This window comes from Perissodus microlepis, chromosome 7 (assembly GCF_051167445.1).
Source record: "Perissodus microlepis isolate ML-2025 ecotype Zambia chromosome 7, ASM5116744v1, whole genome shotgun sequence".
NCBI classification, from domain to species: Eukaryota; Metazoa; Chordata; class Actinopteri; order Cichliformes; family Cichlidae; genus Perissodus; species Perissodus microlepis.
This window is the reverse complement of record NC_140467.1, coordinates 37549816-37568055: the sequence shown is the minus strand read 5'-3', so window position 1 is coordinate 37568055 and position 18240 is coordinate 37549816. Positions and strand designations below refer to the sequence as shown.

General features: G+C 40.5%; 1 protein-coding gene across 2 annotated transcripts in view; it reads left to right on the top strand.

The window, feature by feature from the left end:
* The first annotated feature begins 11999 nt into the window (after positions 1–11999).
* Positions 12000–18240, top strand: part of LOC146383567 (chondroitin sulfate proteoglycan 4-like) — a 20039-nt gene continuing 13798 nt past the window's right edge. For both annotated transcript variants that reach the window (XM_084934879.1, XM_084934878.1), the window contains exons 1-5: positions 12000–12198; positions 15329–15492; positions 16076–17182; positions 17282–17692; positions 17764–17885. In XM_084934879.1, the coding sequence (XP_084791005.1) occupies positions 12135–12198; positions 15329–15492; positions 16076–17182; positions 17282–17692; positions 17764–17885 (1868 nt within the window). In that variant the 5' untranslated portion in view covers positions 12000–12134. The remainder of the gene's footprint in view (positions 12199–15328; positions 15493–16075; positions 17183–17281; positions 17693–17763; positions 17886–18240) is intronic.

The window sequence follows — 18240 nt, the reverse complement described above, 5'->3', positions numbered from 1 at the left end:
CTATGTCAGTGGTTCCCAAATGGAGTGGTAGAGGAGAAATGGTGAACCATTAGGTAAGTGAAGGGCTTTTGTGACAGCTACACTATTGTGCAGAGCAGACTTGATCACACCTTTTAAACAGGAGTGAGTTCAGGTGTGAAGCACTCTCACCTGCCTGCAGCAGAACTTTGGCCTTTAAGCTAAAACAACTGTTTGACTGAGTGAAATACTGCGTTTCAAACCAGCATCAGCTGGTGTCAGTCTGTACAAATAAGTCACACTTAAAGTGGATTCTCCTGTTTGTTCATTGTCTCTTATCACACACGCACACTCATTATGTTAATCACATTACCTGGATATCAGATTGCATACTCCAACAGTCTTAAATATTTCACATGGACAATATTAAAGTTAGGAATTACATTTATAATAAAAAACGTATATCAGTACACACTAGTTTTCAGTAAATAAATCTTCTTCTTTTTTTAACTCTGTGAAGGGGAGTCCATTGCTGTTGTTAGATGGTCAGAATTATGAGTGTGACAGCAAATTAAAAAAAGAAACAAACTGTCAGCAGCCAGAACAAGTAAAGCTTTTGTTTCTTTGGTTTCAGGTGGTGTGGGGGATCTCACAAACCCTCACATGGGATTTATACCTCTGTAGGTACGTTGTAAATGCAAACCCCTGTGAGACCCTAGGACATAACGTACACACTAACCTCGCATGGGCCTTCCTCATCAGTGTTGTTGATTCCTCCTATGCATCTCCAGCTACTTCATCGTTTCAGTTTTTCAGTTAATCAGTGAAAGAATAATACTCATTACCTATATATAAATAATAATAACCAAAGTCTCTGACATGTCAGCAAATTCCCGCAGAGAGTTTGCCAAACCTATCAGAACAGACATAAGAGACTGTTCAGAGAACTGGAAAAACTTGTGGGACAGTTATGTTTGAATCAGATACAAAAACTGAGCACAACAAAGAGAAGGGACCCAAGAGGGGGGGAAAGAGTCCCAGCTTTTCATTTGTTTCTATCTTGGCTGGCAAGATAGAAACAAATGGCTGCTAGAAAACCACAGATTCACAGCCACAAGGTATTTAACAAAGAATTCACCATGGACAAGCATGAATGCTGTTAACAGCTCTGGCCACTTGTGTAGGTTATGTTGTAGGCTCTGCAGAAACTCACAGGATGCATCTTATTCAGATGCCTGAACCACATTACCTGTCTTCTTTGAGGAGTAGCCTCTTTAGTCCAGATGACAGAGCTCCTCACCCTATCTTTAAAAGAGAGCCCAGCCATTTTGTAGGAAGCTCATTTCCATCACTTGGGCCCCAAATCAAATTTTTTGGGTCATTACACAGAGTTTGTGACGATAGGTGAGGGTAAAAACGTAAATCAACATCTTTGCTTTTATGCTAAGCACAACAGATCCCCTTTGTGAAGCACCACCTTTGGTGGATGAGGGGTTTGTTTCAGTGGTCCCATCTGGGGCAGTTTGCTCCTAGTGGGGTCTCCCAAGGCAATTTGGTCCTGGGTGAGGAGCCAGACAAAAAGTGGTTCAAAACCCCCAAACACAATGACCGTTAGACCAAGGGACCAGTCTACTCTGCCCAGGACAGTGTAACCAGGGTCCCACCCAGGAGCAAAGGCCCGGGCTTCTGAGCGAGCACCTGGTGGGTTGGCCTTAGCCCATGAGGCCCCACCAGGCATAGTAGAGTGAAGTAGCATAGGTCTACTCTCCTGTGAGCTTACCAACCACAGGAGGGACCACAGAGGGTTTGGTGTCTTGTCGACTCGGTGACAGTCAGAAGCAGGGCCCTGGCGGTCCTATCTCTGACTTCCAAACTGCAAAAATAACATTTTTGCACTGTGTGAAACTGTCTTGTGGTGATTGTTTTGCAACGAGAGAAATTGCAGGAGTCATTGTGATGCATCGTGGAGCTCAAGAATAAAATAATTTGGTGGTAGAGTCCAGTAACAGTGATGCCAGTTTAGCTCACTGGGAGGAGCAGGTGACAGTATGTTGCATGGCTAAAAGTGGCAGGCAAGGGTTTGACCCCGGCCCTTTGCCACGTGTCTTCCCCTCTCTAGTTTCCTGGCACTCTTTACTGTATCAAATAAAGCCAGAAAAAATATTTTTAAAAAGAGACGAATAACAGTGTTTAAAGTGGGCTGATTATGATTTTCCTTATTGCTGTCATACTCCTGAAAGAAATGCAAAGCATATTCATGCAATGTATTCTACCAGAGTCTGGAAATTAAAATATATATTTATCAGTGATGCTGATATATTAGTGTGTTTGTTTCTTGTGATGTTGAACGTAATAAGCTGGATTCATTTTGTTTTATGCTACAGCATTTTCAAATAAAAAAAGTTAAAAAGATTTGTTGTATTAATGCACATTTTTCTTTGGCCACATTCGTCACCGTGACCCAGAATCTTTATACTTTGAAGAAAGTAGGACCGCTGCTCACATTCCTCACATTCTTCTACATAATAAGATGGCTAGATTCATTGTAGTGACCAAATGTACATTGTCTACACTAACCGGGAAGAATGCAAAGGAATCTGAGGGCATTCTGGACTTTCCATTGTGTACCACCATGGATCAGTGAAAAACAAAGATATTTTCAAGCAGGGGCTGTATTGTTTCTCCATATGTTGTTGTGCTGCAGATGAATTCAGTGTCCAGCTGAGTCCAGCTAAAAGCGTTTGTGCTGGCCTTAAGTTGCAGGTGCAGGTTCACAATCAAACCCCGGGGAAGGAAATGGAGGGGAGGGGTCTGAGTGTGACACAAACAGGAAACGAGCTTTGTGTTCCTGCTTGCTCCTTGGTGCACACGAAAGGTTTATTCCAAACTTTGTGTTTTTCCAGGGTATTTTGTGGGCTTTGCCAGGAACTTACATAACAAACACTGGTGGGAGATATCAACTTACTAAAGCACTAAAATCTGTAACTGACCAAATTTTTAGCTTCACTCAGACTTATGTGAGTGCAGATCTGAGTTACTAATTAGTGGGAGCTCTGGGCAAAGTGCCATCAGTTATTCAGGAATTGGCTCCTTATACAAAAAAATCCCTTCTTTCAGTTTGTTGTTCATTAGATATGGGACACCTGTCCTCCTTGGACTTGTTGATGTGTGATGACACAAGCCTTTGTAGTGCTGTAGGAAGTTCTCTGGAAAAGAGTATGAAGCAATAACAAACCCGAGAGTTTCAAATCTGCAAAAAACAGCTTAAAACCACAGAAACAAACAATCTTATTTCAAAGAAGAGAGTGAGTTTATTACTGAAATGTGATCTCCTTTTGATAATTAATATTCACAATGACTTGGCGGTCTGTGTGCGTGTTTGAGAAAGAGGCATGTCCTGCACATTGTGGGAACAGATCGTTCCCCTGCACAGGAAAGACGTTAGGAGCAACAAGGGTGTTGGGAGAGGAGAGGGAGGGAGACCGGGAGAGTGACGGGTGGGCTTTTCAGGGAAGAGAGGAAAGGAAAGGAGAACACCCTCTCGGCCACACAACAAAACCTTTCTCTCTGTCCCTTCCCCTCAACCCCTCCACCAACACGTGCAAAGTGTTTAACAGTAAGTGCACTGCAGCGCTGCACGACAACAAATAGTGCGTCACTAACGAGTCACAGCAAACATTCCTGTGCGTCTGCATTTTGTTTGCTGTCCACTTACTCGCGCCGTGCTAGATTTAAAACGTGTCTCGAGGCAGTTTGTTGTGGGAGGGGTCATGTGTTTGTTTGTCTGTGATGTTTTCCAGTTTTGAAAGTCAGTGTTTGTCACTGACTCCTGCACAACATAAGGAATACCTGACATAGTTTTTGCCTGAGTTTGACCTTAGAAAACGTTTCAAAAAAGAAAAAGAAGAAGGTTTGGCATCTGCACAGGGTTTGTGCAATTCTGTAGTAACTAATACAAAAATAAGAGACTGTTTGTGGGTTAATCAATTTTGCAGTTTGACCGTAGCTGTTTCATAACAGAAATATATCCTCCATGTCTGGTGGAAACATTATTGTCAAGATTTCAATAAGGAAAAAAAAAAAAATTCCACCAAGACTGCCAAGAGTCTCCGAGTTTATCCAACTAGATTCAAAAGTGTTTCATAAGAGCGAAGATAGCGTCAGTTCTTAAGTGAGTCTGTAATCCTTTGGTTAGGTTTAATAGTTTTCACATGGATAGCTGTACAAATGTACATAAGGTTTTCATACATCAGCAGTGATTTGTGACCTGAATCTGGACCGTAAACAGCTCTTCTTTTAACGCCAGCACCAAAGGGTGGGAAGGATTTGCTTGTTTTTGGAGTGAAGTGCCACTTCAGCTCCACTCATGGCAGTGATTCGTTCCTGTAGCAAAAGACAGACACAGAAGTGGGACAGGAAAGAAAGAGAGAGTGGGGAAATCAAATTATAACTGAGCTATTTAGCATTTGCACAACCTTTAGAGGTGAAGCGAACCTATTAAATTATTGCATAAGAGCGGCGCTTGTTATTATTGGTGTTAATAGGGCAAAAAATAATAACGTGTACAAAAATCAACATTTTTTCTAACAAGTGGGGCATTTCCACAATGTTTCACATCATAAAAACAAATGTTTTTACTACTACATGCTCTGCCAAGGCTGGAAATTTCTTTTAAAGTGAAACAAATCCTTGGATCCAGGATATCTGGATCTGGATTAGTTTGTCATATTTTCTTAAGAACATGAAGATGATATATTGTGAAGATGTATTGCAAAATGGCAAAGAAAGCTTCCAAAAATTCCTGGATCTAGATTAGGATTGACTCCATGACGCCTTAGCTGTGCCAGACTCTGCCTCATCCATAAATTTTGGACAGACAAACAAAACCAAACCAATCAAATAACCTCCTTGGCAGAGGAAATAACGTTCAAGTGAAAATGTTGCATTTAAGTTTTGCTTCTGTTAATATTTTAGTAGATTAAAGTGCTGCTGAGGTGCACCAAAATTCACTTTGGAGAAGAACTAAGGATACAACAGTTATCAGAATACAACTTCTGGTTCATGGAGAGCATCAAAATGTGAATAATTTTCACGAAACCCAGTTGTAAACATGAAATTAGACCACTCTGCAGACAACAATAGCTGATTCATATCTAACTCACTTACTTTCTTGGTTCGGTTTGACCTTCTGACCCCACTTTTTGTCTCAGATTCTCAGTCGTGGCCTCCTAATTAGTTCAACTTTACAATTGGCTCTTTCATACCGAGGCCCTCGCTGTCTTCCCAAGCTCAGTGTTGTTTTTCAAAAAAAGATGCGACACCACGGAGCTGTTGTACTAGTTGTACTGGTTTAGGTGGAGATAAAGGAATCTGTTAAAGGAAGGTCTAAAAAACAGTGGGTGATGGAGCTTGTGTTAATGCATAGTGAAGAGCTTTGTGCATTCGTTGATGCATACAGTACTGTTAATCTTTTTGATGGTGCATTTTCTTTAAGTATGCCTACTTTACTATGTTTCTTCTTTGCAATGTAGTCATACACTGATTAAAAATCATGACTGTATCTTGAGGGGAACATTCACTTTCAATTTCTCTAGCCCCCTCCACATTATGTGCTAAATTCAGTTTTAGCTTGTTTAGTATTTTGGGAAGGTTTTCAGCAGCCACTTGTGTAAAAATAGCTTTTGAATCAGAATCATTTGCTGAGAAAATGTATCACCGTAGCTAAAGAAAAGATCAGAGGAAAGTTTCACTGAAAGAAATCTGATGTTAACTTGACATGTAATGCATTTCCTTCTTTTAAACTCACAAACAAGTCTTGTTTGTTTTTACAGTCTCCAGGCTACAACACAAGTGACTGAAAGCCAACCAGCAGCAAAACTGTGACAGCACGTCACACTGTTGAGCTGCAGTGTCCTGTACGTGTCATCGATCACATGTTCGAGTATTTTATGTTATCGTAAATGTTTGCTCGGTGAGATAAAGCGATGCTCCATGTCTGCTAGTGACAGAGTCCAGCTCCTGCCTTTGTGCAAAAGCAGAAGCAGACTATGTTTTGCTTAGAAGTCTTTTAACAAAGTTAAATTATCTGATCAGCTGCAGGGTCAACTGGTGGCAGTGAGTCAGGCGAGCAGCTGCCAGCAGCCATTGTGTTTGGAGCGTGACCTTTGTCACAGTGATGGAGAGGAAGAGTTAAAATGAGAGCAAAACAGTCCTCGTCTGAAAGTGTGAAATTGTGTTTGGGAAACAAGCAGCGCCTACGTGTGTGTGTGTGTGTGTGTGTGTGTGTGTGTGTGTGTGTGTGTGTGTGTGTGTGTGTGTGTGCGTGTGTGTGTGCGCGTGTGCGTGTTTCAGTGAGTGACAAAATAACATAGAAAGAGAAAGAGCAAAGAGGTGCATGTGACCCGTAAGCCATTTATGTAAATTTCTGCACGCATGCAGCTCTAAAAGTGTTACCTGTGCTTCAATGTTTTCTAATGGGCTTTTTTGTAAAAGCAAGCACCAATCTCCTTTCACATGGCAGTTTATAAAGCTGAACATGGAAAAAATAGACAACACTGATGACCAAAATGTCCCCTTGCATGAGCACGTTTCTTCCATTTCTTCAACTTTCTTACCATTTTGGAAAAAAAAAATGTACGCTCATTTCCTCTCATCCCATCCCATCCTTCCTCCTCTACAATTTCCCTTCCCATCACTCATCACTTTGAGCGCTGATCCGGCAGATGTTGCCCATCTTTATTTTCTCAGGACTTTGAGAGGAAAGCACTTGTAAGGTGGGATAGCTGGGCCTCAAGCTGGAACTCAAGTCTGTTAATTTTAAATGTTAAAACTATCGAGAAGCATAGGTGCACCTTGCTAGCCTTGGACCCCATTTTACCTTCAGAACTGCTTTAATTCTTCATGGCACAGATTCAAAAATGTGCTGGAAAAATTCACCTGAGATTTTGGTCCATATTGACAAGACACCATCACACAGTGGCTGCCATGATGTCAATCTCCCGTTCCACCACATCCCAAAGGTGCTCTACTGCAGCGGTCTCCAACCTTTTTTGCGCCACGGACCGGTTTATGCCAGACATTATTTTCACGGACCGGCCTTTAAGGTGTCGCGGATAAATACAACAAAATAAAACTAGTACCGGTACCGAAAAAAAGAAGATTTATTCATAACACACGTGAAAAGACCCAGGAAAACCGAGTTAACGATAAAAACGATAACAAAATAACGCTGAAAACCGATAAAAACCCTGAAAACCATACATTTCACACCTGAGCCTCAACTCTCGCGGCCCGGTACCAAACGACTCACGGACCGGTACCGGTCCGAGGCCCGGGGGTTGGGGACCGCTGCTCTACTGGATTGATATCTGGTGACTGTGGGGGCCATTCGAGTACAGTGAACTCACCGTCGTCTTAAAGAAATCAGTTTAAGATGATTTGAGTTTTTGGGCATGATGTTTTATCATGGTGGGAGCAGCCATTAGAAAATGGGTATACTGTGGTGGACATGGACGGTGACAATACTCAAGTAAGCTGTGGTGTTTAGATGATGCTTAACTGGTGTTAAGGGGCCCAAAGAGTTCCAAGACAACATCTCCTATATTATTACATCACCATCAACTTTTGATACAAGCGTGGATGGATCCTTGTTTTCATATTGTTTGCACAAAGCCCTACCATCTGAATATAGCAGCAGGAACTGAACCTTATTGGATCAAACAAGGTTTTTCCAATCTTCAGTTGTCCAATATTGGTGAGCCCAGTTTCCTGTTCTCAGCTGACAGGTGCTGCTGTCGCCCATCTGGTCCAAGGATTAATGGGGTTTTTGTGTTCGGAGATGATCTTCTGCATATCTTGCTTGTAAAAAGTGGTTCAGTTATTGTGCATTAGCATAATATTAGAATATTAGAGTTGTAGTTCCTTATTAACAGTATCCTTGATTGTCTTACATTCATTTTCCCATCTTTGAACACTGCTATCGATGCCTGTGTTTTATGATGTACTTTCTTCTCTGTAAGTCACACCTCACTTCACTTTCACACAGATGCACACACACACAAAGACTCTAAGGTGTCCCCGAGCAAAGGCAGCAGCTGGTCTCAGCATCAAGTTGCATGTTTTGGCAAAGAAATATCAAATATCTTAAAAGTTCCCCTAAACATTTGAAGAGGTGCCTTTAGACATGGAATACACACACACACACACACACACATGCACAACACACACACAAGCAAAGTGTGTTAATAGTGTGGTATATTATATGAGCCAATGACGGAGAGAGAACACTTACCATAATAAATGACTGATCGAGCTCTAGTCTATCCCCCACACACACACCACCACACCTGAGCTGTGTTTTGTCAAGTTTTGTTAGAAATGCCATGATATTTCAGGCAAACTGCCCAGAGAACAGGAAAAAACCCTGCAGGTTGTTAATTATCCACCTCCTGTCTGAGCGAAAGAATCCCGACCTTCTAAATCTCCTTCTGTCGCTAATTTTCCCCAGCATTCATCTTTTCTTTCTCTCCCTTCTTATGCAACCTGTTCATGAATACAAAATGGATGTGTCACTCAATTATTGTTTTCATACTGGAAATGGGCAAATGGCTCAGGCCAAGGTTTACACCAGAGCCCACACAAGGTTTTAAGCTTCCTTCCATTAACTTTATTTTTACTCCGGTATCAAAACAGTGAGTCATTTATCTTCCCTGCATAGGTGCATAATGTGCTGCACTTTTTCTTCTCTTGTAGTAGATTGTCCCCATGCAAGCAGAAACCAATACAAGTGCAAGCACGAACACACATGGCAACTTTCTGTTTTCTTTACATGTTCATTTATAAACATTGTAAAGTGGTGACTGCGTAAGAAGCAGGGTTTGAGTCTCTTCCACCCAGATGTGCGATGTGTTTTTGTTGTTTTAGTTGCTTTCGGGTTAAATCAGTCCCAATCCTCTATCTCTTCCAGCTCTGTGCTGTTTAGCTTGGAACCAGGTGGTTCCTGTTCTCTAACTTGTGCAATACAGTTATGTAGCTGTTCAATCTCAGAAAACCGCCCACATTTCAGGTCCTTTGGATAGATTTATATGAAATATTTGTACGACATGTTGCCTGCTTTACTGCGAGCAGCGGAAGACTGAATTGAGTTTATTTTTCAGCTAATCTCTTTTGTATTAAAGATAATCTTTTGCCGTTATTTGTACTTTTTGTCTTTATTCGAGCACTTCTCCTCCCACAACACCACAGTTTGTCCCAGTCCTTTGATTGACTCCAGCAGGGAAAAACAACTGAGTTTGCACTATGACAAATCCCCGGCGTGCCGAGTTGTGTAAATCATTTTTGTAAAAGTGAAAACGAAACGCACAACATCTGTTTTGATTTGTAAAACTGCATATAACGCAAATATGGTAACTCAATTTTGATTGTTGCTTTGATTTCTGAATATAGATTAGTGAAACTTTTAGTGCAGTCAGAAAAAATGTTACATTTACCAAAAGAAAAGCTGTGTGGTTAAAAAAAAAAAAGGATTGAGGATGATGGCGTGATGCGCCAATCAGTCTGAAACAGGGTAAATCTGGACTCCTCAGCCCACATGACCCTTTATCTTTGCTCAAGAGTTCTTTATGCTCCTGAGCAAATAGACAGTGAATCAGTTTGTGATACTCCTGCTAAAATATATCTCAGTTAATAGTGATGTTAATGAACTTTAATAAACTTTTCCCAGTTTTTTTGTTTTTAAAAGATTTTTTCCTGTCATCAGCTTCATTAAGTTTAGCAAAAAGTGTGAAATTAGACAAAAATAAAGACTGGTTTGATCTGCTGTCTGCTAGCTGAGCTTTAAAAACCTTTACAACCTAAAAGACAAGACAGTAATCCTCTCAGCGTGGGATCCAGGCTCATTAAAATAGTCCACTTCTCCTGTCCGGAACTGTGACCCACTTTGGTTGTGACCCTTTCGGTTTAAGAAACCAGGCTGCAGAATGTATTATTCAGTCTGCTGGGAATTAAACCTAAAGACAGAACTCCTTTTGAGTGAGAGCCAGTCTGAGTTTGAATGAACACAGATCCACATACTTCCATCCATCTAGTCAGCTATTATCTAAAACCACTGGGCCATTTACAGTCAGTAAGAGGAACAGAACCTCGATTATCACAGCATTGTGTCAGATTTTTAAGTAATTGCATTCATTAATTAATTAATTTCAGCTAGGCCAGACTAGTAATAAAGTGACAGTGCACATTATCGACTCCATCTATCAATTTTCTGCCAATTATCCAATCTGGGGAGAGATACGTTCTGGACAGGTTGCTAGTCTATTGCAAGGCTAAGACAGAGAGCTCATTCATGCTCTCTGTCACAAGTCACAAGTCTTTACCCAAAGACTGGACCGAGAATAATCTTGATTTTTGAGTCAAAATATAACATAATTTTACAAAAGCCCATATGAGCCCATAATCTCATCAGGAGTCTTTACATTAGTCAAACAAACAGCCCATAGACTTGTATAGGACCAGAAGTATTTTTGTAACTGCAACTGTCACCATCTGGTGGCCTTCAGATAAAATGCAGCTTTACGGCACTTTAGCTTGACTCTTCTCTTCTTAGCACTTACAGCCCAATCTCAAAATTACTTTTTATTGCTATGATTTTAGAAGGGGTTGTGGTTCTATCTGAGTTAACCTTTTCTGTTGCTGCTTCTAAGTTCAGGTCCTTTTCCACTTCTCTTGCCTACGGTGTGCCACAAGTTTCTATTTTGGGACCCTTATGGTTTCTGCTATCTGCTCTCTCTTCCACACATTTTAAGCACAATTCTTATCACTGCTATGCAAATGACATTAAGTTGTATTTCTTTTTAAAGATATTTATTAGCTACATATCTATTATACCCACTTAGATTCCATTAAAAGTTGAAAAGCCTACAATTTTCTCCAACTTAATGAAGAAAAAAACTGAAGTCTTTGTGTCCCCAATGGATTTCTTCCACTTTTGCCAAATCTTCTGTCATGAGCCTTAGAGTAACTCCTGACTCATCCTCACTCGGGATGCTCATGTTAAAGATTTCTGGTTTGCTCTTGCTTTTATCACTAAGTTAACTTCCAGTGTGTCACACTCTGACATGTAAATTGTTATTCATGCTTTTATTTAATCACACCTCAGTTATTATAATTCATTGTTCACTTGTGTTCACAAAACGTCTTTGGAACATCTGCAGGCTGTTCAAAATGATTCTGCGAGGCTTCTGACTAAGTCTTATAAATACTCACATGTCACACTGTAGCTAACTGAGCCCCCAGCCTGAGTTCTGTGGGCTCAGTGATCCCTTTTAAAAAGCAGTTAAAATTTTTTATAAGATTGCTTTTGGCTAACTTGTATAAATAAGTTTTAGCATTTCTGTTGTGAAGCACTTTGTGATATCTTTAAATGTTATGTTCACTTACTTTAGCACTGGCTTCATTTTTTCAGAAGATAGTCAGTGTTTTATATTGTCTATGATGATGCCTTGAAGATTTCCATGAACTCTAGCGACTGTATCGGGACATCTTAAAAAAATAAGGCCGCACAACTATAACTCAGTTATCCTGGTCAAAGAGGTTTTTTGTTGTTGGTGTTGTTGGTGTTTTTTAAGTCACCCCATTCCGAGTTGTTGTGAAGAAAATTATCAACAGAGGCCAAACTGGATTTGCAATGGAAACATGCTTTTTAATGATGTAAAGTCGGGCATTTAAACATGGGAGCCGCAAGTGGCGCCTAGAGGTACTGCAGTTTTCTCCACTTGCACATTGGTCTCATTTTTCGGCTCTTGAGGTTGCCCCATCTTCTGAAAGTACCTTCTCATTTCCCCCCTCCATCTCTGTCTCCATATGCTGCAACAACTCCCCCTTGTGTTCCCGACTGATACTTACACACACAGGTCTCCTGAATTTGAGGGGAGGATCCGAGGGTGGAGCTCCACCTCTCTGCGCTCTGCTCACAGACACAGGTATGTTTTTTTTTTTTTTTGTTTTTTTTTTGGAGCCAAGTCTGTAATCCGAGGCCAGCAGCAGAGCATGAAGAGATTGTCCTGACATTGTCAGTGTTAGGAGTGACATGGGCAGTAAAGATAATCGGCTGCATAGTCATGCATCCAGATGTTTCGCTTAACCAAGATGCAAAATAGATTTTAGGAGCCTACATAACCATGGGGAGTGTTTTGGCTGATGTTTTTCTGCTGCTGCTGGTCTCCACCGGACACGTTTATGGAGGTAGGTTCCTGCAGAGGAAAAAAAATACTCCTTGTCTTAAACTAGATGTAAAAGTTAAACCTGGCATTTGTTTCAATACATTATAGCAACGTGAGAAAACTTTCACCTTTAGATGCATGTGAAAAATAATTCTTAAGGGTTCTTGGCGTGTATTTTATACATTACTGCTGCACTGAAATGATTTCCATCATTATAGAGACAAAGGAAGGTTTTGCTGGTGTTATTTAGGCCTGTTTATTTTTTTTACAACCTTTGATTTACTTCAAATGGATCTGGGAGTTGGTTGCTTATTATCTAATCCTGTCTAACATTGCAGACTGGTGACATATGGCATTATGATGGATTATATTTGGGGGAGAATGCTTGCCCTTATGAATTTGCGGCAACATGGTTAGTTGAGCTGATGCCAGGAATTTTACATTTTTGGTGGTGGTAATCCTCGCAAATACAGCTTTGATCTTAACTCTTAAGCTCTTCTCTGCAATACATTTCTTTGTCCAAGAAAACAATATGTCATTTTCTCCACTACAGGTATCTGCCACTTAAATATAAACACTTAACAACATTTGGAAAGTTTTTGTATGCGTGCAAAACTTTCTAATGGTCACCAGCTTTGCCTCGGGCAGTTACACATGTCTCTGTACCACACCTGTTTGTCAGAGCACATAAGTGACTTGCATTCACATTGGAGATGTCTGCGAGTGTAGGAAGATTATTAATAATCCAATTTTCACTGCTATCATAGAGGCAGATTAGAGATGCATGGACAGACGTGGGTTATACTGACAGCGGGCTTATAGGCTTTATGCGGAGCGGCATGCTGGGCCAGTCTGCTGACTGAGTACTTCACACTGCAGCACATATAGTCAATAAAAGCTTTCATAGCAAAGTTTTCCCACTCAGAGATAAGAAGGGATTTTAAGAAAAAAAATATTAAGCCACTGTGACATATGTTACAGTGCAGACACATAAATGTAAATACTTTTTCTCATTCTAAAATTTTGTACCAACATTAAAATTCCCCTACATTTACAAAATATACATGAAAAAATAAATTCCGTGTTAAAGTTATTTACAGCAAGCACGCGCTAAACACCTAAATGTTAGATGTGTAACCAAAAGCACAAAAATATGTTTAGAGACCAAATACACGTCTTAACAAAGTTAATAGACCACCAACCAGAGTAAGATTTATGCCTAAATTAACATTAGCATTAGCACTCACCAAAATCATTTTTGAATGTGTCTGTAACTGTTAATCCACCAGTAAAATATAATTATTGTTTTTTTCAAACATTTTACAAAGAAGCTGAAAGAAATAGTGAAGAGCATCTTATTATTTTTTCAAATTTAGATACCAAATTACAGTTTTTACTTGTATTGCTGTAACAGAAACAAATTCATTTTAGTGGTTGAATGTTGTGCTTGATCAATTTTTGACTTTTCTAAGAATTCCAGTGTGTCAGCTCAAATTTGCCTATAAAAAGTGAAATTAGTTTGTTATTTGCGTAATAAACACAAGTTATAAGTTTAAACAAAGTTTTGATAGATTTGTTGTTATGACAGGTAGTCTAATAGATTTGTTAATCTTAACTATTTAAGATTATACAGGCCTGGATTGTTAATATTTTTCCTGTGCGATGTGGAAACAAACAAACTTTAATTTACCTTTAAAATGCATTGATTTTTTTTTGCCACCCTTTTTTGTCATATAAGTTGTCCCTTTATTTCCATTTTGTGGTCACTGCCTCTGCAGTGCTGTGCTGTCTGCTTTTACAGAGCTTTGAATCATTTTTAGTGTCACCAAACTGCAGCTGCATGCATCCAGACACATGGCTCTGACCTCTATCCATTGAACGTCACAGTTTGCACAAATGGACAGTCAGAGAGCGTGTCGCTGCTTTGTACATCAAATCGATGATGCTAAAGACACTCGTACTTTTTTGGTGCTCATTTATAGTTAGTGGTAGATATGCTGGCCTCATTGATAGATAAAAGTATGCTGTAATTACATGCTTATAAAGCCAGAGACGGGCAAGCATCATCTGTATTTAATTATAAAGATCATTGGACTAAAGGTGAATAAAAACAGAAGTAATGGAAACGCTTCTTGAATTTTTGTCAGCACTAATTCATGGCTCAAGATGAATATCAAATACTTTATATATGATCTATATAAAATGCTGTTGTTGTAATTGAAAGAGATCTGCCACCACAACTGTTTGGGTTTAAACTGTAAGAAACAAATGTTTAAAATTGTGGGTAAAATTACAAAATAGCATATTGCATGGACTGTCTTGTAATTATAAAGCAGTTTTTGTCATTCACATAAATAACTATTTAGAAATTATTAAAAAAATAAGTAAATAAAAACCTCAAAAAACAAAACAAAAAAAAAAACAAAATAGGAATTTCTTTGGAAAATCTTTTTTTTTTTCCTTTTACTGTCATTTAATTTATCTATAATAACTTTGGTGTAGTATGAATGGCCACGGAGATGGTTTTTATCATTAGAAAATACTGTGATGCCTTTTAAAAAGATGAACTTCTGCTGCGTTTAGTGCAAATGTAATCATGCTATCATGCTAAAATGTGAACGTTCCTAGTATGTGCTCTGCTGTATAAGTACAGATTTACTAAGCCACAGTCATGCCTCACTTTGTCTTTTTGACATCTGTCATGCAATATAGTGCACATTATTGCCTTGATTGAAACTCCTTCTAATGTATATTTTTCCCATAGTTTCCCATTGAAGTTAATGGTATGTATTTTGAACTAAAAGACCAATTTGCGTCATCAGGGTCAATGGTGGGGTCTAATGACGTCTAATGAACCCCTACAGAATGCATTAGTTCTCATTAATTGACTTCAGATAGCAGGTACAGAGTGCACATAGTGACAGATCAGTCAATGCAGGTTAATGGAAGAGTTTTTTCCTGGTAGAAGGTCTATAATCACCACCAGATCGCTATGAGGGCTTCCTGTATGGTAGCAAATGAAATTAAGCTTAATCCTGAAACATGGCTGTCAGAGCATCTTTGATTAACTACACAATGTTTTAGTGATTTCGTGACAGCTCAGGCTTCAATTTATATTTGTCTTTTTTGTTGTTGTTGTTGCACTGCTGCAGTTTCATTCTACGGAGATGGCTACATCTACCTGCGGACAGTTGAGACGTCCATACAGACGTTAATCCATGTTCGATTTCGAACCTCCAGTCAGTCAGGGCTGCTGTTTTTGGCAGCAGGACACACAGACTTCATGCTTCTGGAGCTGATCTCTGGGTACCTGCAGGTAAGAGGTTATAACACAGAAGAAACTAATCTTCTTTATCTCAAAGACAAAAAATGTGAGACAAAGTGTATCACTGTGAGACAAGGTAAGATAAAGGCTATATCCATTTCAGTAAAATGGCTACGGATTAGTGAAAACTGTCCAGGGGCCGACGTAAAAAAAAAAGGGAAAAAAAGGGTAAAGATTGTCCCTCGGGCCATTTTAGCTCATTAAATATGCTGGAATTTACTATCCAGAAGAAGACCAGGCAGAAGATTAAACCCAGAAATCTTGGCGTCAAATTGCTCAGCGAGTGGGGAAAAAAGTAACCCCCCCGGCACTGCTTTAATTCCAGACAAGTTCATACACGAGTGAGGTTAAGACAGAAAACCACAATAGCTTAATAAAAATACCAAGTGCAAGTCACTGGTGCTGTTAGAGAGATCTCAGTTGCATTTCTATTTGTGGAAAAGCCTTCATTTTCTTCATTTTGTTTTTTATGTACACACATATTTAACATGTGATGTGTGATATTTCGGCTTTCCTTGCAACTTTTTTGAGTTTATGAACTTTTTCCTTTTTCACCTCCCCCCTTAATCCTCAGGTGCGTCTTGATCTGGGCTCAGGTGAGCATTCGTTGCACTCAGAAAAGGGCATCCATCTCAGTGATCTGGCGTGGCACACTGTGGATCTCACCCACACCCGCCATAATATCACTATGACTGTGGACCAGAACTCCCACACCGGCCTACAAATACAGGGACCAGATCTGGAGCTCGGTGTGGAGGATGGACTCCTTGTTGGCGGGACAGCTGGATTAAAACATCTCTATCTTCACAACATCTCCTCTGGGTTTAGAGGTTGCATGGACGAAGTCGTCTTCAATCAACATGACTTACTGTCCAGTCTCAGGCCACATTCTGGGTACAAGACCGTCCATGAGGTATCTCTGGGCTGTAGTCCACAGTTTTCTGCAACAGAAGAAGATCCTGTCAGTTTTTTCAGCTCAGAAGCGTTCATGTCACTCCCACTGTGGGATGTGCTTCAAGAGGGAGTGTTTGAATGTGAACTACATCCCGCTGCAAAAGAAGAAGAAGACGGCATTGTCCTTTATAGCTCTGACAATCAGGGAGGGTTTGTTGCCATTGAGATCGTACGTGGTCATCTGGTGGCTTCGGTAGGAGGTGGAGAGGGGAGTAAAACTGAGCTGCATTCTTTAACAAATGTAAACAGCAACCACACCTGGTACACCATCCAGCTTCACTTGTTGCCTCACAGTGTTCAGCTGAAGGTAGGCAAAGAGCTGGTGAAGGCCAGTCTGAGCCCAGAGATTCAGGTCATCCAGCTCACGGGGCCTCTCTTCGTAGGAGGGCTGGATGAAGCAGCTCGGGGACAAGCAAGGCGAGCTGGATTGATTTCTGTTCCATCTGGAGGAGAAGGAGGAGGTTCCTTTAAAGGCTGCCTCCGTGAAATCAGGGTGAACACTCAAAGAACAGGCCTACCTCATGCCATAGTCACCAAGGATGTCACTGTGGGCTGTAGGACAGGGCAGGCTCCACAGAGAGCAAGTCTCACCAGCCCAACAGATCTTCCTGGGGTTGATATCACAACTGCACAGACTAACGCGAAGAGGAGCCCTAACTTCCTGATGCTGAGGAAACTAGAAGTATCTGAGGGAGGCCGGGCACCTCTTGAACCAAAACACATAAAGGTAGTGCTGATCTGTCTTTTGAGTTTAGTGTTTTTTAAGTAATCGTGAAAATAAAAATAAGCAGCACCAATATATAATTCTCTTTGGACTCTTTGCCAGGTGAATTTGGACTTCCGTAAACTGGGCATTCATCCATCCCAGTTTATGTTCCGCGTTGAGGAACAGCCTGTTCATGGCCAGCTCCGGTTGGACCTGAGTCCAGACCCCGACAGGATTTTGGACGAGGGCCAGGAGAGGACCATCACGATAGGAAATGAGGAGAAGGACCGGACGTTCAGTATGCTGGACCTCTGGCAGGGCAGGGTGATGTACGTTCACAGCGGCTCAGAGGACCAGAGTGACTTCTTCACATTTTCAGTCTTCTCCAGCAATAAGAAGGAGCTTCCTGTGTTTCTCAAGGGCAACCGTCTGCACCAGTTCGAAATTAGCATCAGTCCTGTGAACGATGCCCCTGTGCTCAGCCTGCCAGAGGGAAACTATTTTACTCTACTCGAGAAGTCCAGACGACAGGTGGGTACAGCAAAATGTCTGAGTAATTATACGTACAAAGATCAAAATTAATGCATTCACAATTCCCCCAGCTGACTACAGATGTGCTGAGAGTGCTAGACCCTGACAGCAGTCCTGAGGAGCTTGTTTTCAGCTCCCTGGGAAACCTCAACACTGAGGCTGGATACCTTGAGCATCAGGATTACCCTGGCAGGTTGGTGTTACGGCTTATACAGTTTTAATAGGGCATTGCAAATCTTTTTAGATCCAGATACTGAGCTCTTTTCTGGAAGTGGCTGTTTGTGTATAATTAAGGAGAAACCCTGGGAAGAAAATATTGCTGATTTCTCTTCATGACAGCTTCTCCTTTTGCCATAGCATAAGAGTTTTATTGTAATATTACTTGTTTGTGTGGTCACTTTATACCTCAGTAGATTTTGGAGCATTACATAAATATTACATTACATAAACATTTAAGTCATTCCTAAACAGTTAATGTAATACTTTTGTGTTAGCCCTTGCATTAAGGCTGAAAGCCTGCCCTTCAGTCACATCTTGATTGCTAGATT